Here is a 23,220-nt window from a genome sequence, read left to right on the forward strand (position 1 = left end):
TCCAAGCATTAAATCAAGATGCCTTTAAATTCTGTGTTTATCTCGTCACATTTGCAGTGGTTTAAAATCAACTCCTAGGTTAAATGTCCGGTTATGTCTTCTGACAAGCTGTTGATTATATTCTTTTAACACAGGATTGGTGTTTACTTTTCTTTCCCTGACTGAAAAGTGAGGAGCTTTTAAAGTGAATTATATAACAGTTTTATTTTTTTTACAACACACAATAAAATGTAAATACCTGTAAATAAACTGTATGCATTCAGCAGTTAGGAAAGCAAAAGTGAAGTACATTTTTTTGTAATTCTAAAGTGTGCCTGAAACAGAAATGTTAATAGGATCACACCAAACACAGCCAGTTTAGTTGGTGATGCACACATGATAAATATTCGCAGAAACCTCTTTTCCACGCATTATCATTTGTGTACAGTATAGTTTTATCAGTAATACTGTGTGACTGCAAAGTTAGTGGCCATTAAATGCAAAATTTGTTATATGTAAATGACAGTGTGCTACTAAATGCTACTTTAGTTACATAAAAAAAATTACCCATCATGTCCTTTAAAGGTAGGTGCGTCGTGAACTTTGTTATTCTAAAAATGGGTTGTGGTTCTAAAGTTTTTGGGAACCGCTGAAGTAGAGGATTGTGAGAGCCTGATTGTAGGCATATGATCTGAAGAGAGGGTGCCTAAAACTCATATTGGCAATGGCAGCAGAACACCTCAGAGGTGTTTGCAGGACACTGTTGCCTGCAACCATTAGTGCTTAATATTCACAATTGAGCTTTGGGACTTTATTAAATGTTAATGGCCAGGTTCTGAACATGACTAAAGTTGCTGATATTGCTATGCTTTTCCATGTCATTGGTGTAGGTCCAGACAAGGAACACGATGGACTGGTACCTTGATTTTACTTAAGAGTTTAACGGTGCAGATTGTTGATGCTTCATAGTTTATTTTTTATTCAGCGGAAATTTTGAGTTTAGTGATTAAATAGTGCGGCACGTTGAGCCATAATGCTTTGGATATTGTCCTTTGAGATTCCTAGAGCCCGTGACACACTAACACCATATAAACATCTACATCATCCCATGCTCCTAGAAGTACCTTCTGAATATCCCCTCCCGAAGGATTGTAGTGATAGCAGGGCAATTTCTGTGCAGGTGTCTGTACTCTAGGATTCCGTGCGTAGGTACTTGCTAGCAGAGATCATCTCCTTTCTCGTTGCATCCATATCTAAAAACGCTATTTCCAAATAAAACCATCCCGTTCTAAAATACTTTTGTACTCTTCCGAGGAAGTCCGGTTATGTATCCTGTTTGAATTTGTTCATTCTTCTTCAGGATTTGGAGAAATCATAACCGATCAGTATTTGGATCCAGCAATCAAGAAAAATGCTGGATGAATTCAAAGGTTAGGGCCTGTAAACTGACTTTCACTTTTTAGGTCTCGCTGAGTCAGCGTGCATGCGCTGCACGGAGAGACATTTTGTATGAGTTTTCAAAGTGCTGCTGGCTGGCCTAGCACTTGCGTGCATGTGAGCATGCACGCGCGCAGCCGCCATGCGCTAGGCCAGCCAGCAGCACTCAGGAACGCCTTTCTGCCTTACATACTGTTTCATCTTCACACCCAGACCGAGCCACAGGAGTGCTCACGCGACGTCTATTACAATTGATTATTTCAGCTTGGGCCGAGACGTCGAATGTGTTCATATCGACTGTTGATCTTCCTGTGGCAGCTTGTACTGACACTGCCCCCTCAGGTCGCAGCCACCAACTACTTCTGCTGACACTACCTACTTATCCTCTTGCGGCAACTTGTACTGACCCTCCCCCCACAGGTTGCATCCACCACATACATGCACAGTGTCTACTTGTGCTGACACTGCCTCCCACCAGACATGCCTTCAAGGACACGGACTCATCTGCCTCTCTTCTAGCCACTATAGACCCTTGCCCACAGTTCATGTGGTTTCCTCCGTTCGCTGCACGTTCTCGCATACGTCCATGACGTTGTCCCGTGCTTCCAAGCATATATCTTTAGATTTTTCAACCGGCATCACTTCACTTTCGAACGATCCGACGGCAACATCCAGGTCTTCAGGTACGAGTCTCTCATGCGCCTTTCACTATGCTATGCACCTGACTCCTTATTTTCCCACTTTCTTTGGACCCCAGCTAGGACTCTGCTCGGCATCATGCCATTTGTTTACTCTTACTCTCATTTACCTTGGCTAACACTCTGCACAGGCTTCATGCCGTTCTCATTACGGATGTATGTATTACCATCCTATTTTCCCGCATTTACTGTATTAGCGTTTGCCTTTAATATGCGCCCATTTTTTTCCCGTATTTATTCTCTTGCTTGCCCCACAGACTCAACAACCCTAAATCCATGCGTTCGCATAGGAGACAGTCCTCACGAAACACAGGTAGCGGATTCTGCCACACTTTCCTCTTTATTTTTTATTTTTTTTCAGGCCAGTTATCTTCTCGCCTTTCTGACAGTCCATGCACACGCTGCTTTCGTGCTAAGCCGTGTCCCTTTGGGCGTGTCATATGTAATATTACCACGTGCTCTCCCTTTCTCCCCCTTTTTAGGTCTCGCTGAGTCAGCGCGCGTGCGCTGCTCGGAGAGACATTTTGTATGTGAGTTTTCAAAGTGCTGCTGGCTTGCCTAGCGCTTGCGTGCACGTGAGCGTGCACGCGCGCAGCCGCCATGCGCAGCTGCCATGTATCTTTCCTCCGCCCGAGGCGCCATCTGGAGTGCAATCACTTTCACTTCTGCACTTTCACTTTCGCATGCGCGCACACAACTCCCGGTCGCGGCTGCACGTCTTGCTTGTTGCGCGGCCAATGATTTTTTAAGTCTCGCCTGGCGAACGCAGCGCAAAGCGTTGCTGTCGCCAGCGAGATCTATTGTTGCTGACTTGCCTCGGAAGTGGGACAGGAGATGGGCACGCGCAGGCTTTTGGCGGATTGGAGCCTGTTTACGCGCTTACAGCCAGACGGCGTGCACATCTCCTGTCCCCCTTCCCTCGCAAGCCAGCATGCAGTTTCACTTTCGTTTTTTTTTTAAACTCTCCCTTTCGTTGGAGCGGCCCGCAACGGCGGGTCCGCAAAGGAAACAAACATTGCCACTGTGCCTTCATCGGTGCAACCACTGGACAAATGGAGATTCCCCCACTCACCCGGTCTGCGGGGGGAATCCTCCTGAACGGCGGCTGGCTGCGGCGCTTACGGAGCACTCCAGCTCCACTACTGCCAGCACGACGCGGGGCTCTCTCCTTAGGCATGGGAGCCCCGCACAGCTATCTGCCGCTCTTCACCCGGGCCCCCTCTGGGACGTCATCTCCCGCACTTCCTCTCTGGCGCCGGGGCTCCCTCTTCACCATGGGAGCCCTGGAAGGGGACAGGCGCTGTCTGCACCGACTGCACGCGCCGCCACTGGGCATGCGAAAGTGACAGGTACCGCGCATGTGCGGGCAGCCCTTGCCCTCCCAGGTCTCCTCCCCGGCCCGGATGTGGAGCTGCTTTCTGTTTTGCTTGCCATAACGTATGTCTCTGACTTTCCACTGAGATTACAGCGTGTTATGTTGTATCTCGCTCCAAATCACTACTATCTCCCGCAGTACGTCTTGTTCTAACAGTACACACACATGCTGGTCTTGCATGAAAGATATCTCCACCGTGATGGTGAAGCCTAGTGGGTTGCTATGGTAACCTAGCGGTAGTAATGCAAACCAGAGCCGGGAACCTTGTGAGTCCGGGAAGTTCTCCGCTGTGTCTGCCTCAGCCTCTGTCCGGGCAGAGCCCGCGCTGCAGACCCTACCTCATGCTGGCTTTCCAAGAAGTAGCTAACATGCAAGGCCTGCAGGGCCGAGCGTGGCTGATTATCAGCTGTTTACGAGCCTCCCATGGCCCCAGTCTGGGAGGGTTATAGCGTTGTCCCGCTGAGAGGACGTCGCCTGAAGGCCCATTGGGGACTGGAGTTCCTCAGGACTGTTGTTGTTGCATCACTCAAGGTTTATTCGGAGAGTCTCTGTGTGTAGACATTAGTATTCAGGGGACTCTCTTTGTATTATACCAACTCAATGGACTCAAGCAGGCCTGCGAGGATAACTCACGGTCAACGTCAAATCCCTAAACAGGTCAGTGGCGCCTCTAAAAGTCCTACTCAAAGCAGATCTGACATGTCATTAAAAGTTCCCTAAACACTATCATTTCAAGAGAAGGGGAAACGTCAGTGGCATTCACACAAATACACCCTTAACAAGCTTTTCTCAACTACCTGACACACACACACACTCACTCACTCACTCTCTCTTACTTATTGGGTCTCACTGGTGATTCCAGGACTCGGTGACACCAGTGAATGATTCAGAACGATGTTAGCCTAAAGTGTCTACAGTTCAAGAACACATTGAGGTCTCTGAGGTAAAAAGTGTAACGGGAATTTTTTTTACTCTTGCATTATAGGAGACCATCTACCTTTTTTTTTGCGTTTCCACCTGATTCGCTAAAGAGAATAATAGCTGTATCAAAGACTGAGGCACTTATGTAAAAGATAATTGTTACGCAATGACCTGGTGATCCTGCTCCCGATCTTTGGTTAAGGAAACTGCCTTTCAATTGGCCCCTGCTCAGTTTGTAACTAGTCACCTACTCTTTTTTGAAAGAGACTGTTCCAAACAGCCTAAAAAGAGCTCGGGTGACTCCTTTGCTAAACATTCTTTGGGAAAGCCAATAGGTCTGACCTTGACAAGCTGGTGGGTGGTTACATATTTTTTAATCAGTTTTATTTTAATTCGGCAAAATGTCTTCTACGTGTGATGGTCATACACTTACCGTAAAAAAAAAAACATACATTTTAAGGAAAGTAATATTTGTATTTAACTTTACAGCATAACTAAGAAGCATTTGCAATGCAATAGGTCTCGCATTTGCGAGAGTTTAAGGTTTTGTAAATGGCAGTTCCTTTCTTTACTGTTTTAAAAACCAACACGTAAATAAAAGGCATTGTCATTTACAATGCCAACAGCTCAAACTCTCACAAATGCGAGACCTATCGCATTGCAAATGCTTTTTTTTTTTACCGTCCTGCTCTCCGCCCTCATCCGCCCCTGTTCACCACCCCCATCCGATTAACAAACCAATAACTCGCCCACAGGCATACTTTACTATGGCGCTGCTTGTGAGATACCTCACCTATTTTTAAGAATACGAGTCCTATTTTTAGGTCTCGCCTGGCGTAGGCTGCGCAGACATGCACAGTCTCGCTGGCGAGATTTAATGATTTAGAGTAACTTCTGTAAAGGGCTTTAAGCCCCGCCCCTCTTTTCCATTGGCTGGCGTCACCGTTTATGCTAAACGGTGGCCAGCCATTGGAAAAGAGCTTCCAGTGACGTACACTTTTCTCTTTTAGAGCCGTACCAGTTGGACTGGCTCGCTTGCCTTACGTTTGTGGTAAAAGATGTATTCTCTTTATGGGGCGAAACAGATGGCCCCATAAAGAAGATAATAAACCTTTTACGCCAGCAGGCCGAGGCCGTCCAAGTGGGACGGCTGGTATAGTAGGACCACAGCTGGGTCAGTGACGTGGCTGTAAATCAGATTCTCGCTGCTGCCCTTGCCGCACATACCGCTCTCAACGAAGCCCTGACAACGCCCGCACACACTTCGTCTACTCATCAGAACCCAACACCGCCTGCATCTGTCACCGCACCAGCGTCCGTATCTCCCAACACCAATCTCTGAGCCCAGCCCACTCTCTGGTACCCGGGGTTTGGGATCAGCTCAAGATAGCAAGAAAGGAAAACGCACGCACGCTGAGGCTAGGGACGCTGGGAAGTGTAGTCTTTGATATTTGATATGTTGTGGAAAGCGGAGGATGGAGGGTAAAGAGTCATCACTTCCACATCCAGAAGAATCGAGGCGACCATTTTTAAATGGAGACTTTGCCTTTCGTTACCATGGATGCCACACCGGCTCATTCATGTCATCTTTTGAGAAATATAGCACGTTTATATTTTATGATGTAAATACTACAAGGTACAATACTTCGCAAATAAACAATAGTCTAAATATAATATTCATAGGTAAGCACAATTTTAATAGAAATGCACGTGTGCCTGCTTTTAATGCTCACAAAGGCGTTCCTGCCTGGTTTGTTACTCTCGTTAAACTGCTTGCTATACAGTATCGCATCGTCGTAAAATGGCGGACCGTTTGTCATTTACATGTGCCTTCTGCGTAGGTTTTTTTTTGTAATCATGTGACGTAGGAGAGCGACGCATGCGAACATCCCGTAATTACTCCAGTAGTGAGATTTTATTTCTGCCTATGAGCCCGTGATATTATCTTTACTAGAGTGTAGGCGGTGTGTTTAAATTGCATTTACAGCATTTGCTACCCCGGACGATTGTTGATTTTACCGTAGATGGTTATTTATATATGAGATTTTATATAGCTCGTACATTACCAGAGGTGTCAGAGGGCTTTACAGTAAAAGTGAAGAATGTTACATGATAAGGTTTAGAGTAACAAGGCATTGGGGGACCAAGCTAATGGCTACTACGGTCACTAACGGGGTGGGATTAAATTAAACCACTTGCTTTGCTATACAATACCATTAGCAAAGCAAATGGCTTTAACTTAATCAAAGGCGTGACCATTGCATTTTCAATGCTTGTTTTAATTTTGTTAATTCCGTATATAGCGCACGCCCGTATTCAGCACGCTTCCTTTGTTTTGAGATTGGAGATTACACTGATTCTTCCACTGAGGATAAGGTTGATTTCTACATGCATTGTTTTTTTCTGTGGACTTGGCATTTTGCCATTATAGCATAGATATTTATCGATAAGCGGTCCACTGCGTGTTGCCACCGATGGCTGCCTTACGTGCACTATTCTATTTGAGCAATCCACCTTGATCAACTAACTGTACAGATCGTAACTACACAACTGTGTTGTCTCTCATGTAGATGGACTTGGGCAACAGTATGGTTTCTCAAATGTATTTTCTATTCTCGCCCTTTGCATACTATATTGCTTTTACTTTTTGCCTTTTCATCTTGAGTGCATTTTATGTCCTCGCCTTTTGCATATTATGCCGCTTTCATTTTTTGTGTTTGATTAGTGTAGTGACTATCCTAATGAATGTTCATTTTGCATGGAGGCTAGCTACTTGGCCTCAGTGAGGCTCGCATAGATTACCTGCACCGTGGTGAGTGCGGCTGGGCGCATCCCATAATGCTGACCTTATGTGGTGTGTTGACCCATATCAACAACTCACGAGAGCAAGAGTGGTTGAACAAACGGTCCATTGATTGTTTTGCTGACTTCCTCCTTCCAGCATGCCCAAACCTCATCACTGCACCATGCCTGGATTTTACTCTAAGAAAACATGTGAAGAAAAGCGGCGAATTTATTTATTTAATACTTCTTTGGGAATGTCATTAGCTGTTTTCTTGTGCTGTTCCAAGCAAGCACTTCTGTGTGCTGTATGGAGTGAATAGTAAACTCTGCATCACCCTCTTAAGGTTGGAGTTTTAAATAGATCAGATGTGTGGCCTCTTAGTTTTCTTATTATTGTAGTCTTTATGATGTTTTAGTTTAATCATTCCAAAAACATTTTCACAATCTTAAATGAAGTTTCATTGTAATATTTTAAGCAATTAATGTGTGTTTTCCATAAATTAGGCAACCAGCCCACACGTGTTTCATGAACTACCCCTCTCTCCCTCTGTAGTCTATTGGTAGTATTGTAGATTGGTCATCGCTGTTAAGTTTGGTAAGCTATTTATTTATTCTGAATATTGTTCACGCTGGTTCTCTTTCTGCAGTGCATCAAATGTTGATGCTCTCTGATTGACCAGTGTTGCCCACTACGTTGGGGTTGCTGTGGTGTGTGGCTAACTTTCTTTCATGTGCCCTGCTCTGCTTTACTTCTGCAATAGGGGAGAGGAGTTGTCCTAACTGCTAGGGCACTCGATTTCAGACCTGGGGAACTGGGTTCGAGTCTCGGTAATGACGCTGAACATCCTGTGATTCTGGGCAAATCACTTAATCTCCCCGTGCCTAACAAAACAAGCATTGGTATAGCCAATAGGTCTCGCTTTTGGGACCTTATAAGTATTTAGTTATGTAGCACAATATCCTTAGTGCAACCACACCAACTGTTGCATGGCTAAACACTTATAAGGTCCCAAAGGCAAGTCCTATTGGCTATGCCAATGCTCACACTTCCAAAAACAGACTCAAGAACTGCTGTACAAGCCTTTGTCCTCAACCACCTAGGCCATGTCTATGTCCAGCTCAATGTCATCACCAATTCCTACTTGGATCTGCTTAACATAGGCATCTTGCCAATACCAATCACAAATTTTCTCTACTTATTCTTAACTCAATTTTGCTTTTAGAGCCCCTTTTTAGGTCTCGCCTGACCCAGCGTATGCGCTGCTCTGGTGAGACACTTTTTGTGAGGGCTCAAAAAATGCTACCATGGCCAGCCTAGAGCTACAGTGCATGTGCGCGGACGCGCGCTTAGGAGCAGAGGCTGGCAAACCTCATCATGCTCATTAAGCGCCCGCGATCACTTTCGCGGCGCCCCTTTGATGTTCTCGTTCAAAGAACATCAAATATCAAAGAACATGTTGTTGTGTTAATGCTTTGCTGCGCCCGTTTGACTTACAATGTGCTTTCTCTTTCCACAAACTCGATGTTTGTGTTCCTTTATTTTGAGATGCTTTTAGTATTACTGTTTTGTGACTTAAAGAACGTTAAGGAAATGTTACTGTGTAACAGGACAACGTTCACAGTGTTTATTTCTGATTGCAGCAGCTGCTTCATGTCCGTTGCACCATTCAGGGAGTCCTTTCGTTGGCGCTTTCATGAGGACATGATGAGGAAGCTGGAAACTTTTGGCACATTCTCTTTAAAAGCCCAGCATGGTTAATCGATTAGACCTATGTAGCGCTTTAGATCTCAAAGCACTATGGTGGGTGCAGCAGTTACAACTCATGAAATATGGGGTGCAACTCACAAGGAGGGGGCAGGTTTGAGTGCACATTGACTGAAATTGAACTCTTAAGATGATGGGCTGTGTGTATCCATTATCAGCACTCAGTCTTCGCTAAGTGATCTTGTTTGTTTTGTTGTTGTGTTAATGCTTTGCTGCGCCCGTTTGACTTTATTTTGAGATGCTTTTAGTATTACTGTCGCACACACAACCACACGCACAACCACACACAACCACTCACAACCACACTCATACACACAACCACACACACACAACCACACACACAACCACACACACACAACCACACCAAGCAATGTCTGCATTGTCAGCATTCCGTCCATCATTTGTTTGTTGTAACGCTTTTCGCCCTAAGTGGGATGGGTATTCCCAGACGTGGGACCCGTGCTCACTACGCCACTGGAGTCAAGCTATCCTGGCTGATGACGGCTGATAGCCAGAAACCGGTCCTAGGATGCTTGATTCCGGTCCAGGGAAGACATGGCTTGGCAGTTCGGGCTGGACTGTTCCCATGAGGCACAGGGTCAAGACTGATTTGCATATGGCCATGTCTGAACTGGGGTGGCGTAGTGGGCAAAAGAACGATGGATTTAACCCAGATCCTTTGACTGGGGGAGAATGTCTGCATTGTCAGCATTCCGTCCATCATTTGTTTGTTGTAACGCCCCAGGTAGATCTGTGGCTCATTAGCCTCGAGATATTTGGTTTATTCGGACGCCTGATTTGGCTGCAAGAGTCGTCTGGCCATGGAGTGAGCACACACTCCTCTAAATACTAGCTTTTGCTCTCTTTACGCCTGTGAGCTGCAATAAATCTATACAGCACTGCTGAGGAGCTAGGTACTTGGATTATTGTGTGCATGATATATATTCACTGAAAAAACCATAGGTTTCACACATGTTATAGTTAGCGGAAATTTTACTGATAAAAAACCAATGAAATTCCCCCGTTATAGTTAGAGCAGGCAACTATAACTCACGCGACCGCAATCCTCTGCTGATGCTAATACTGTATTTAGACACTTATTTGCCCATGTCTTCTTCCATACATTTTTAGCTATACATATATTACAAATATTTTTTTTTCATAAAGACACATATGTCATCAGCAGAAGATTGCGGTCGCGTGAGTTATAGTTGCCTGCACTAACTATAACGGGGGAATTTCATTGGTTTTTTATCAGTAAAATTTCCGCTAACTATAACATGTGTGAAACCTATGGTTTTTTCAGTGAATTTGCAAGGTTTTTTAAATGCTAATTCCTAACTATAACGTGTGTGAAACCTATGGTTTTTTCAGTGAATTTGTACGGTTTTTTAAATGCTAAGTTACTTTACGCCATTCGTGGCGTGCGCGCCCACTTAACGCAGTTCGTTCCGTGCGCGCACAGTGAGCACGCGGTGCGCTTCGCGCACCGCGCGCCCACTTTACGCAGTTAGTGCCGTGCACGCACGGTGGGCACGCGGTGCGATGACAAAGCAAGAAAGCACGTCAACAAATCTGTTTCTGCTTTCCTCCGTGACTATGGTATGGGTGCCATTTACCACAACAACTTGCGTTATGACATGCAAGACATTTATAGAGGAGATGGTGTGCACTTCAATGATGAAGGGAACAGAGTCTTCCTCTTGAACCTTAGACTCTGCATCGGTACTTACTTGTAGGTACCACTAAAAAATCATTTCATAAACACAACGGCTCTTTTTAGAGCCCCCTAATATCTAAACACTTAAATCTGATTTTCATTTTTTTTTTTTTTTTTTTTCTACCGTACGCTTACCGTAAGCTTACCGTACGCGTACCCCGTGATTTTTTTTAAAATCAATAAATGTTTTTTTTGTACTTTTCTGTCCTTCTTTGACCCCCTTACAAATGTTAGGGGGTCTGTAACTCTCCTCATTGCCCCCTTTCCTTGTTTTCACTCTTTTTTTTCAGAGTGAAATACACAAAATGGCGGCCGCCGCTTCCTGGTTTCGGCCGATTCGAATGTTTACTAAGATCTAAGAGCCAATCAGAATCACGCTCGCGCACGCCACCGTACGCTTACCGTAAGCGTACGGTAAGCGTACCGTAAGCGGGCTCAGATATATATATTGATTTAAAGGCTATTTTCTCAGAATCTACTGAACAGATTTACACCAAACCTACAAAAGGCACTTCCTTGACCTAGGGACTACCTCTCTGCCAAATTTTGAGTAATTCTGTTCAGCCGTTCGGGCTGTAGCTCGTTCTAAAGGTCCTATGGAAAAATGCATGGGAAAAACGCGTTTTGGGACCCCCCTTTTATCTCAGCCCCCGCTTGACGGATCCCCCCGAGACTTTCAGGGTAGGAGCGGAGCGTAGCGCCCCACCTATTTTGAGAAATTCGCTAGGATTCATCGACCGGCGCCAAAGTTATTCAAAATAGAATGTTGAGGTTTTCCTATGGAAACGTGGTCCTAACTATAACTACCTACTGGCGACCGCCAGTAGGTAATAGATATATAGATATATATAGATATATAGATAGATAGATATATTTATTACCTACTGGCGGTCGCCAGTAGGTAGTTATAGTTAGGACCGTGTTTCCATAGGAAATCCGCAACATTCTATTTTGAATAAAGCCAATGCAGACATTCTCCCCCAGTCAAGAGATCTGGGTTAAATCCATCGTTCTTTTGCCCACTACACCACCCCAGTTCAGACATGGCCATATGCAAATCAGTCTTGACCCTGTGCCTCATGGGAACAGTCCAGCCCGAACTGCCAAGCCATGTCTTCCCTGGACCAGAATCAAGCATCCTAGGACCGGTTTCTGGCTATCAGCCGTCATCAGCCAGGATAGCTTGACTCCAGTGGCGTAGTGAGCACGGGTCCCACGTCTGGGAATACCCATCCCACTTAGGGCGAAAAGCGTTACAACAAACAAATGATGGACGGAATGCTGACAATGCAGACATTCTCCCCCAGTCAAGAGATCTGGGTTAAATCCATCGTTCTTTTGCCCACTACACCACCCCAGTTCAGACATGGCCATATGCAAATCAGTCTTGACCCTGTGCCTCATGGGAACAGTCCAGCCCGAACTGCCAAGCCATGTCCTCCCTGGACCAGAATCAAGCATCCTAGGACCGGTTTCTGGCTATCAGCCGTCATCAGCCAGGATAGCTTGACTCCAGTGGCGTAGTGAGCACGGGTCCCACGTCTGGGAATACCCATCCCACTTAGGGCGAAAAGCGTTACAACAAACAAATGATGGACGGAATGCTGACAATGCAGACATTCTCCCCCAGTCAAGAGATCTAGCCAATAGGTCTCCCCTTTGGGACCTTATAAGTGTATAGCCACGCAACAGTTGATGTGGTTGCACCAAGGATATTGTGCTGCATAACTAAATACTTAGAAGGTCCCAAAAGCGAGACCTATTGGCTATGCCAATGCTTGTTGTTTATTTTAACAGGCCACACGTAATGCTGCGGGAGTGGTTTGGGATTCTATTACAGGACCGAAGGCTTCCAATTATGCTTCTCTTTCTTTTTATTTGCCACTCACAGCAGCCAATGAAAACGTTTTGTATGCAAATAAAAACGACATTTCCCATGATGCTTGGTATACATCACATCCTACATGACCCTATAAGAGCCACCATATCCTGTAACTGAGCCTCTTTCTTTGCTGCTCACGCAGGAGTTAAGTTGATTACATTTATTGATACATGAATTGCGATTGTTTTCCGCGTATTTGTTAATGTATGCATTTGATGTAATTGAGCGTCGCGCGCTATAGTCTTTGAAGGCTCGCACGGGCCAAGTGTCTTTGAGTCTCCCGCTAGGAGTTTACATGCGATACGCCCGCTCAGGCTTAATTGAAGTCGCGCTCCCACTGGGAGCTTTATTGCTGATATTTGGCACACCCGCTTGGACTTAATTGGATTCTCATGCTCCCTCTGGGAGCTTGCAGGCTTGTTAAGACGCCCGCTGGGGCTTAATTAAATTTCAAAGCTCCTGCTCGGAGCACCGCGGTGCTCTCAGCAGCATTTGCAGGCTGGATTGCTGTGCGCTGACCGCGGTGGCTTCCCTAATGTACCGGGCCATTTAATATTGAGAGCTTCACGCGCTACGACGTGCGTAGCCCAATTGGGCTACTTTCTAGTGGATTTTGGGCTACGCACGTTGCGCGTGCCCCAGGTAGATCTGTAACAACAAACAAATGATGGACGGAATGCTGACAATGCAGAAATTCTCCCCCAGTCAAGAGATCTGGGTTAAATCCATCGTTCTTTTGTCCACTACACCACCCCAGTTCAGACATGGCCATATGCAAATCAGTCTTGACCCTGTGCCTCATGGGAACAGTCCAGCCCGAACTGCCAAGCCATGTCGTCCCTGGACCAGAATCAAGCATCCTAGGACCGGTTTCTGGCTATCAGCCGTCATCAGCCAGGATAGCTTGACTCCAGTGGCGTAGTGAGCACGGGCCCCACGTCTGGGAATACCCATCCCACTTAGGGCGAAAAGCGTTACAACAAACAAATGATGGACGGAATGCTGACAATGCAGACATTCTCCCCCAGTCAAGAGATCTGGGTTAAATCCATCGTTCTTTTGCCCACTACACCACCCCAGTTCAGACATGGCCATATGCAAATCAGTCTTGACCCTGTGCCTCATGGGAACAGTCCAGCCCGAACTGCCAAGCCATGTCTTCCCTGGACCAGAATCAAGCATCCTAGGACCGGTTTCTGGCTATCAGCCGTCATCAGCCAGGATAGCTTGACTCCAGTGGCGTAGTGAGCACGGGTCCCACGTCTGGGAATACCCATCCCACTTAGGGCGAAAAGCGTTACAACAAACAAATGATGGACGGAATGCTGACAATGCAGACATTCTCCCCCAGTCAAGAGATCTGGGTTAAATCCATCGTTCTTTTGCCCACTACACCACCCCAGTTCAGACATGGCCATATGCAAATCAGTCTTGACCCTGTGCCTCATGGGAACAGTCCAACCCGAACTGCCAAGCCATGTCTTCCCTGGACCAGAATCAAGCATCCTAGGACCGGTTTCTGGCTATCAGCCGTCATCAGCCAGGATAGCTTGACTCCAGTGGCGTAGTGAGCACGGGTCCCACGTCTGGGAATACCCATCCCACTTAGGGCGAAAAGCGTTACAACAAACAAATGATGGACGGAATGCTGACAATGCAGACATTCTCCCCCAGTCAAGAGATCTGGGTTAAATCCATCCTTCTTTTGCCCACTACACCACCCCAGTTCAGACATGGCCATATGCAAATCAGTCTTGACCCTGTGCCTAATGGGAACAGTCCAGCCCGAACTGCCAAGCCATGTCTTCCCTGGACCAGAATCAAGCATCCTAGGACCGGTTTCTGGCTATCAGCCGTCATCAGCCAGGATAGCTTGACTCCAGTGGCGTAGTGAGCACGGGTCCCACGTCTGGGAATACCCATCCCACTTAGGACGAAAAGCGTTACAACAAACAAATGATGGACGGAATGCTGACAACTGGGCTCTGAACTGGGGTGGCGTAGTGGGCAAAAGAACGATGGATTTAACCCAGATCCTTTGACTGGGGAAGAATGTCTGCATTGTCAGCATTCTGTCCATCATTTGTTTGTTGTAACGCTTTTCGCCCTAAGTGGGATGGGTATTCCCAGACGTGGGACCCGTGCTCACTACGCCACTGGAGTCAAGCTATCCTGGCTGATGACGGCTGATAGCCAGAAACCGGTCCTAGGATGCTTGATTCCGGTTCAGGGAAGACATGGCTTGGCAGTTCGGGCTGGACTGTTCCCATGAGGCACAGGGTCAAGACTGATTTGCATATGGCCATGTCTGAACTGGGGTGGCGTAGTGGGCAAAAGAACGATGGATTTAACCCAGATCCTTTGACTGGGGGAGAATGTCTGCATTGTCAGCATTCCGTCCATCATTTGTTTGTTGTAACGCTTTTCGCCCTAAGTGGGATGGGTATTCCCAGACGTGGGACCCGTGCTCACTACGCCACTGGAGTCAAGCTATCCTGGCTGATGACGGCTGATAGCCAGAAACCGGTCCTAGGATGCTTGATTCCGGTCCAGGGAAGACATAGCTTGGCAGTTCGGGCTGGACTGTTCCCATGAGGCACAGGGTCAAGACTGATTTGCATATGGCCATGTCTGAACTGGGGTGGCGTAGTGGGCAAAAGAACGATGGATTTAACCCAGATCCTTTGACTGGGGGAGAATGTCTGCATTGTCAGCATTCCGTCCATCATTTGTTTGTTGTAACGCTTTTCGCCCTAAGTGGGATGGGTATTCCCAGACGTGGGACCCGTGCTCACTACGCCACTGGAGTTAAGCTATCCTGGCTGATGACGGCTGATAGCCAGAAACCGGTCCTAGGATGCTTGATTCCGGTCCAGGGAAGACATGGCTTGGCAGTTCGGGCTGGACTGTTCCCATGAGGCACAGGGTCAAGACTGATTTGCATATGGCCATGTCTGAACTGGGGTGGCGTAGTGGGCAAAAGAACGATGGATTTAACCCAGATCCTTTGACTGGGGGAGAATGTCTGCATTGTCAGCATTCCGTCCATCATTTGTTTGTTGTAACGCTTTTCACCCTAAGTGGGATGGGTATTCCCAGACGTGGGACCCGTGCTCACTACGCCACTGGAGTCAAGCTATCCTGGCTGATGATGGCTGATAGCCAGAAACCGGTCCTAGGATGCTTGATTCCGGTCCAGGGAAGACATGGCTTGGTAGTTCGGGCTGGACTGTTTCCATGAGGCACAGGGTCAAGACTGATTTGCATATGGCCATGTCTGAACTGGGGTGGCGTAGTGGGCAAAAGAACGATGGATTTAACCCAGATCCTTTGACTGGGGGAGAATGTCTGCATTGTCAGCATTCCGTCCATCATTTGTTTGTTGTAACGCTTTTCGCCCTAAGTGGGATGGGTATTCCCAGACGTGGGACCCGTGCTCACTACGCCACTGGAGTCAAGCTATCCTGGCTGATGACGGCTGATAGCCAGAAACCGGTCCTAGGATGCTTGATTCCGGTCCAGGGAAGACATGGCTTGGCAGTTCGGGCTGGACTGTTCCCATGAGGCACAGGGTCAAGACTGATTTGCATATGGCCATGTCTGAACTGGGGTGGCGTAGTGGGCAAAAGAACGATGGATTTAACCCAGATCCTTTGACTGGGGGAGAATGTCTGCATTGTCAGCATTCCGTCCATCATTTGTTTGTTGTAACGCTTTTCGCCCTATGTGGGATGGGTATTCCCAGACGTGGGACCCGTGCTCACTACGCCACTGGAGTCAAGCTATCCTGGCTGATGACGGCTGATAGCCAGAAACCGGTCCTAGGATGCTTGATTCCGGTCCAGGGAAGACATGGCTTGGCAGTTCGGGCTGGACTGTTCCCATGTGGCACAGGGTCAAGACTGATTTGCATATGGCCATGTCTGAACTGGGGTGGCGTAGTGGGCAAAAGAACGATGGATTTAACCCAGATCCTTTGACTGGGGGAGAATGTCTGCATTGTCAGCATTCCGTCCATCATTTGTTTGTTGTAACGCTTTTCGCCCTAAGTGGGATGGGTATTCCCAGACGTGGGACCCGTGCTCACTACGCCACTGGAGTTAAGCTATCCTGGCTGATGACTGCTGATAGCCAGAAACCGGTCCTAGGATGCTTGATTCCGGTCCAGGGAAGACATGGCTTGGCAGTTCGGGCTGGACTGTTCCCATGAGGCACAGGGTAAAGACTGATTTGCATATGGCCATGTCTGAACTGGGGTGGCGTAGTGGGCAAAAGAACGATGGATTTAACCCAGATCCTTTGACTGGGGGAGAATGTCTGCATTGTCAGCATTCCGTCCATCATTTGTTTGTTGTAACGCTTTTCGCCCTAAGTGGGATGGGTATTCCCAGACGTGGGACCCGTGCTCACTACGCCACTGGAGTCAAGCTATCCTGGCTGATGACGGCTGATAGCCAGAAACCGGTCCTAGGATGCTTGATTCCGGTCCAGGGAAGACATGGCTTGGCAGTTCGGGCTGGACTGTTCCCATGAGGCACAGGGTCAAGACTGATTTGCATATGGCCATGTCTGAACTGGGGTGGCGTAGTGGGCAAAAGAACGATGGATTTAACCCAGATCCTTTGACTGGGGGAGAATGTCTGCATTGTCAGCATTCCGTCCATCATTTGTTTGTTGTAACGCCCCAGGTAGATCCGTGGCTCATTAGCCTCGAGATATTTGGTTTATTCGGACGCCTGATTTGGCTGCAAGAGTCGTCTGGCCATGGAGTGAGCACACACTCCTCTAAATACTAGCTTTTGCTCTCTTTACGCCTGTGAGCTGCAATAAATCTATACAGCACTGCTGAGGAGCTAGGTACTTGGATTATTGTGTGCATGATATATATATATATATATATATATATATATATATATATATATATATATATATAGATATATAGATAGATAGATATATTTATTACCTACTGGCGGTCGCCAGTAGGTAGTTATAGTTAGGACCGTGTTTCCATAGGAAATCCGCAACATTCTATTTTGAATAACTTTGGCGCCGATTGACGAATCCTCGTGAAATTTTCAAAATAGGTGGGGCGCTCCTCTCCGCTCCTTCCCTGAAAGTCTCGGGGTGATTCGTCAAGCGGGGGCTGAGAAAAAGGGGGGGTCCCAAAACGCGTTTTCCCCATGCATTTTTCCATAGGATCTTTAGTCCAAGCTGCAGCCCGAATGGCTGAACAGAATTACTTGAAATTTGGCAAAGAGGTAGTCCTCAGGTCAGGGATGTGCCTTTTGTATGTCTGATGTAAATGTGTTCGGTATTTGCTGAGAAAATAACATTTGAATCAATATATATATCTATAGGCGTGCTCCGAGCGCTTACGGTAAGCGTACCGTACGCGCACTGTGCCATGCGCGAGCTCAATTCTGATTGGTGGTTACATGACTGTAAACATTCGAATCGGCCGAAATGAGGAAGTGTCGGCCTCCATTTTGTGTGCCTCACACTGATAAAAAAAAGGAGGAGAACATGGAAAGGGGGCAACGAAGAGAGTTGCAGACCCCCTAGCGTTTGTCAGGGGGTCCAAGAAGGCCATAAAAGTATGAAAAATACATTTAAATGTTTTTTAAAAAAATCGCGGGGTGCGCGTACGGTAAGCTTACCGTACGCGTACGGTAGAAAATAACAAAAAAAGAAGAAAAAAACTAATTTAAGTGATAAGATATTAGGGGGCTCTAAAAAGAGCCGTTGTGTTCATTGAGTGTTTTTTGGTACCTACAAGTAAGTACCGATGCAGAGTCTAAAGTTTAAGAGGAAGACTGTTCCCTTCATCATTGAAATGTACACCGTCTCCTCTATAAATGTCTTGCATGTTGTAACGCAAGTTGTTGTGGTATATAGAATCCATACCATAGTCTCTGAGGAAAGCAGAAACAGATTTGTTGACGTGCTTTCTTGCTTTGTCAATCTGCGGACAAAATTGGTTGGACCAGTTCCACTTTTGCCTTTGGCATATGTTAGAATATACAAAGACAGAATGAGGAAAAAGCTACATCAATTGCACAAAGGTGTCCTTAATAAGCATTTCCAGACCTACCCCAGTTAAAGTGCCTAGGTCATTTCCACCACAGTGCACAATAATAAGGTTAGGCTGTGGGAGATGTAGAAAGGTTTTCACCAAAGGCATTAATTGGTGCCACTTTAACCCTCTCTGACCAATCCATTTAATGTCTACATTTGGCAAAGCAAGGTCTCTCACCATACCTCTTTTTTCTGCAAATTTTTCACTCCAGAAGACATAGCTGTGACCTACAATCCACACTGTGAACATCTTTCAAGGAGATCTGGATGCACTCTGAAGGTGTCTTTCAGTATAATGGCAAAATGAAATGAAAGACAGTTTGAAAATGGAGGAATACATATTTTTTTTAAATGAAAAGAACTCATTGGCTGTTTCACACCATTCTACACTAAAAACTAGGTTGTATGTGTACATTTATAGAAGCATGTTTTGTATTGGTTCTGAAAATTGTGTTCCCACAGAAGAATAGTTTGGATTTGCTGTTAGGTTGGACAGGTGATGCACTCTTGGTCTTTCGATTTGAAACATTGTGTGGTGAACTTCTGAACTCTCTCCTCACAGCAGTGTTCCATGAGCTGTTGCTATGGTAGCAGGCAAAAGTCAAGTTGGGGGAAGGGAACATTTGGAAAAGGGTTGAAGTTTTCAACCAATAGAAATGTATGATTTCATTTAAAAAAAAGTTGGAAGCACAGAGATTTGTAATTAACATGTATATGTGTGAAAAAAGAGAGGGAAACATTGCCAATAATTGGTTCTGCTCAGAGGAGAGAGGTGTACAGCTCTGATATTCTGACTGTGATAGTCTGCTGTTTGAGTGCCACATTTCTTTCTCAACTAATTTTAAAGATGAGTTATGAGTTTGAGAGGGGATGTATGTGGTGAATTTTGCATGAGTCTATGAGCACAGAGGAATTGCTGTCAGATGTATTTCGTGTTTCTCTGGTTCTTTTGAGAAGTAACCATGCATATGTCTCTTGCAACTGAAAATACACAGTCTGCATAAGCAGACTGTTAGCACACACCCAGCAGTTTATCCTGTAGAATCAGGCTGAGTATTCACAAGTGAATGGTGTTTCATGGAAGCAGTGAGTAACGCTAATACATTCAACATCACTAAGGCTGATTTCTTTTGCTGGAGTGTAGTCAGTCACGAAGGTCACACATGTTCATGGTCTGAAAAAGCTGTTTGCACATGTGCTGTTTTCTGTGTCTGAAAACTGTAATGAAAATGTATGCGACTGTTAGAGTAATTAACGCTTGCAGGAAAAAACAGTATTAAGTGTGCTTAGAAATTGGCAAGTAAATTTCATTTTCTGCGTAAAATCACAGCATGAGTCTGTGAGTACAGTGGAATTGCTGTCAGATGTATTTCGTGTCTCTCTGGTTCTTTTGGGAAGTAACCATGCGCATGTCTCTTGCAACTGAAAATACACAGTCTGCATAAGCAGACTGTTAGCACACACCCAGCAGTTTATCCTGTAGAATCATGCTGAGTATTCACAAGTGACTGGTGTTTTATGGAAGCAGTGAGTAACGCTAATACATTCAACATCACTAAGGCTGATTTCTTTTGCTGGAGTGTAGTCAGTCACCAAGGTCACACATGTTCATGGTCAGAAAAAGCTGTTTGGACATGTGCTGTTTTCTGTGTCTGAAAACTGTAATGAAAATGTATGCGACTGTTAGAGTAATTAACGCTTGCAGGAAAAAAACAGTACTAAGTGTGCTTAGAAATTGGCAAGCAAATTTTGTTTTCTGCCTAAAAACACAGAAAAAAGTAGTAAGTGTGCTTTGAAATTGGCAAGCAAATTTCATTTTCTGCGTAAAGTCACAGCATGAGTCTTTTATGGCCTTCTTGGACCCCCTGACAAATGCTAATGCATTCAACATCCCCAAGGTTCATTATCTTTGCAGGAGTGCAGTCAGTCTGCCAGGTTACACATGTATATGCTCGAAAAAAGCAGATTGCACATGTGCTGTTTTCTGCCTTTGTAAACTATAAAGAAAATGAATTGCAAAAGAAATATTGTGTTCTGTCTAGAATTACACCAAGAGTCTGTGTGCACACAGGAATTGATCTTAGAGATTACATTTGTGTTGGTTTTCTTGTGTTTTTCACTTGTAGGAAAGGGATAGATAGTGTTATAAGAAAAGAAAAGATCATGACAAATATAGTAATATATTTAAATTACAAAAAAGGTATTTTTTTTTAGTTTCTTTCAGTTATTGCTGCAGAGCAGTGAAGGAAATGTAAGATGCCTATAAAATCAAGACAGAGAAAACAACAGAAAAAAAAGGTTTATTTAAAGACAACTGGAGGACCCAAGTTAGTTGAAGATGCTCATGTTGGGAAAAAGAAAAAGTCTTCGGGTAAGCAGACAAAGGAATTTTTTTTAAATATATTCAAAAAAAGGAAAAATTTTAAAAATGCCCCCATTGGAAAAACTGTTTCAAGTAGAAAACAACAGGAGAATAGTGAGAATTTACTAAATGCTAATGTACAAGCAGAAGCTATAATAATTAATTTGAAAAGAAAATCAGCATTTAAAGAGATCCGTAGGAAAATGTTTCAGAGAAGAGTGATGTCCAATTTGCTAAAGGATGTGAAAAAATATAAGAAAAGAGCAAAATTTTTAAAGAGAAAAAAAGATATTGAAGCCATTGTAGCAAAGGCTTTAGATTTAAAAAGAAAACTATTCATTTTAATTTTGAACAGGATGCGTACATTAGAAAAAATAGTTAATCTAATGAAGTCACAAAGCAAAAAGAAAAGAGTAATAAAAAGAAATAACTTTTGTAAAGTGTTTTTAGGAGAATGGATGCATAGTTCAAGTACTGAACCATTTTTTAATGAAGAGAGTTATCTTCAAAGTAATAGTTTGCTGCATGCAGTTGACACCAGTGGTCGAGCATATGAAGTTAAGGATGGTTGTATAATGGAAAAGGAGAAAATGGTTCCAAGAAATGAGGAAGAAGTGATTGCAGATGAGGTTATGGGGAGATGTCCTAAAGCCCCAGTGTATACTTGGAATTGTAGTAGTATTTGTACTTTGCGACAGGAATCTATTGATAAATTACGTGAGTTTTTAAGAGAATATAGTAAAAAGAGTGTTAAACAGAAGATTAAGGTGCTTCAAGGACTAGATCCATGCAGAGTGAGAGAGAATACTGGTTTGCAAGGTCACTCTCTGGCTTGTTTATCTAGGAAAGTTTGTCAAAGTGTTTTTCACCATTTTAGGATGCTGGCAGTTCATCATACTGAAATTAGAAAATTTGTGAGAAGATTGTATTTTGCTAAAAGTCCAGCACTAAAGTTAAATGAGTTGAATAAGGCTCTGTTTCGTGGATCTGTATCAGATGTTGAGAAGGTTACTGATGAGATTCAGTTTTGTTACTTTGGGCCAGAACAAGAAAGTGCAGGGAATGACACAGTTATTGAGGAAAATGTGGAAGAGAATGTAGAACCCTCCGTAAATAAGAAATTTGAAGATCAAATTACAAAATTTGCTATCATCTCTAATGAAAGACCAAATATTACTTGTATTTGTTGCCGGAGAAACCATTATAAAATCCAAACAAGGAATGTTGATCTCTACAAAAAAAGTGAAGAAGAAGATAATTATAAGTGGAAGGATTTTGCAACATATATATTTCTTGAAAATTGTTTTGATTTGGGTGAAGATCATCGTATTTGTAAATACTGTTACAACAAGTTGGAAGAAAATAAAATGCCAGCTAGAGCTGTACATAATAATTTAGAATTGGTTGAAGTTCCTGCAGAACTTTCTGATTTAAATACGTATGAGTCTATACTCATTCAATGTGTTCATCCGTTCCAGACCATAGTACGTATGGAGCCAAAAACAGGCAAATTACCACCTTCAGATTTACAGAGAGGTTTAAAAGGAAGAGTTGTCTATTTGCCGTTGGATTTGAAAAAAAATATGGAAATTATTGATACAGATACTTTGGAAACTGAACCATTAGTTATTCTGGTTAATGGTGTACCTACAAAGAATAAGAAAATTTGGCAGGAGCCAAAGTACAAAGAGCAAATTTATATTTGAAAAGGAATAATAAATGGTATGAAGCCATTTATATGGATGAAGATGAAGAAGATTTAGTAGGAGACACAGACACACCAACTGGGCAAATTGAAAAAGTTGACAAGTCAAAAGAAGAAGAAATTTATGAACATTTCAGCATACATCCTCTTCATTCAAAAGAAGTAATGGCAAACACCATTGATCTGTTTCAAATGAAAAAAGCACAAGGAACTCATGTGAGTGTATGGGAGGAGAGTTTGGAAGCTCGATGTTTTCCCCAGCTATTTCCTACAGGAGAAGGTGGACGATATGATGAACGTCCAGTCCAGATTCCTGCTTCTGAGTATCGGACTACAAGATTATATGCAGAAGATCCCAGATTTCGTCAAAGTATTCCTTATTTGTTCCATCTGTTATTTGAAAGTGACTTGTCTGCACTATCTTATGCAGTAAATCACATTTTAAAAAGTGGAACACATCTACATAATGTGTCTGCTAAGGATTTTATGAAAAAAGTGCAGCAGCGAGATGATCATT

General features: G+C 44.5%; 1 protein-coding gene across 2 annotated transcripts in view; it reads left to right on the top strand.

The window, feature by feature from the left end:
* LOC146869964 (dual specificity tyrosine-phosphorylation-regulated kinase 3-like) overlaps positions 1-23,220 on the top strand; it is a 331,601-nt gene that overhangs the window by 48,805 nt on the left and 259,576 nt on the right. Inside the window, exon 2 of one of the 2 annotated variants that reach the window (XM_085624114.1) lies at positions 20,851-21,007. In XM_085624114.1, the coding sequence (XP_085480240.1) occupies positions 20,975-21,007 (33 nt within the window). In that variant the 5' untranslated portion in view covers positions 20,851-20,974. Of the gene's footprint in view, positions 1-20,850; positions 21,008-23,220 lie in introns of those variants that run through there. The other variant, XM_085624117.1, reaches the window with a different exon arrangement.

The sequence above is a fragment of the Triturus cristatus genome, chromosome 1_1, assembly GCF_964204655.1.
Source record: "Triturus cristatus chromosome 1_1, aTriCri1.1, whole genome shotgun sequence".
In the NCBI taxonomy this organism is placed as follows: Eukaryota; Metazoa; Chordata; class Amphibia; order Caudata; family Salamandridae; genus Triturus; species Triturus cristatus.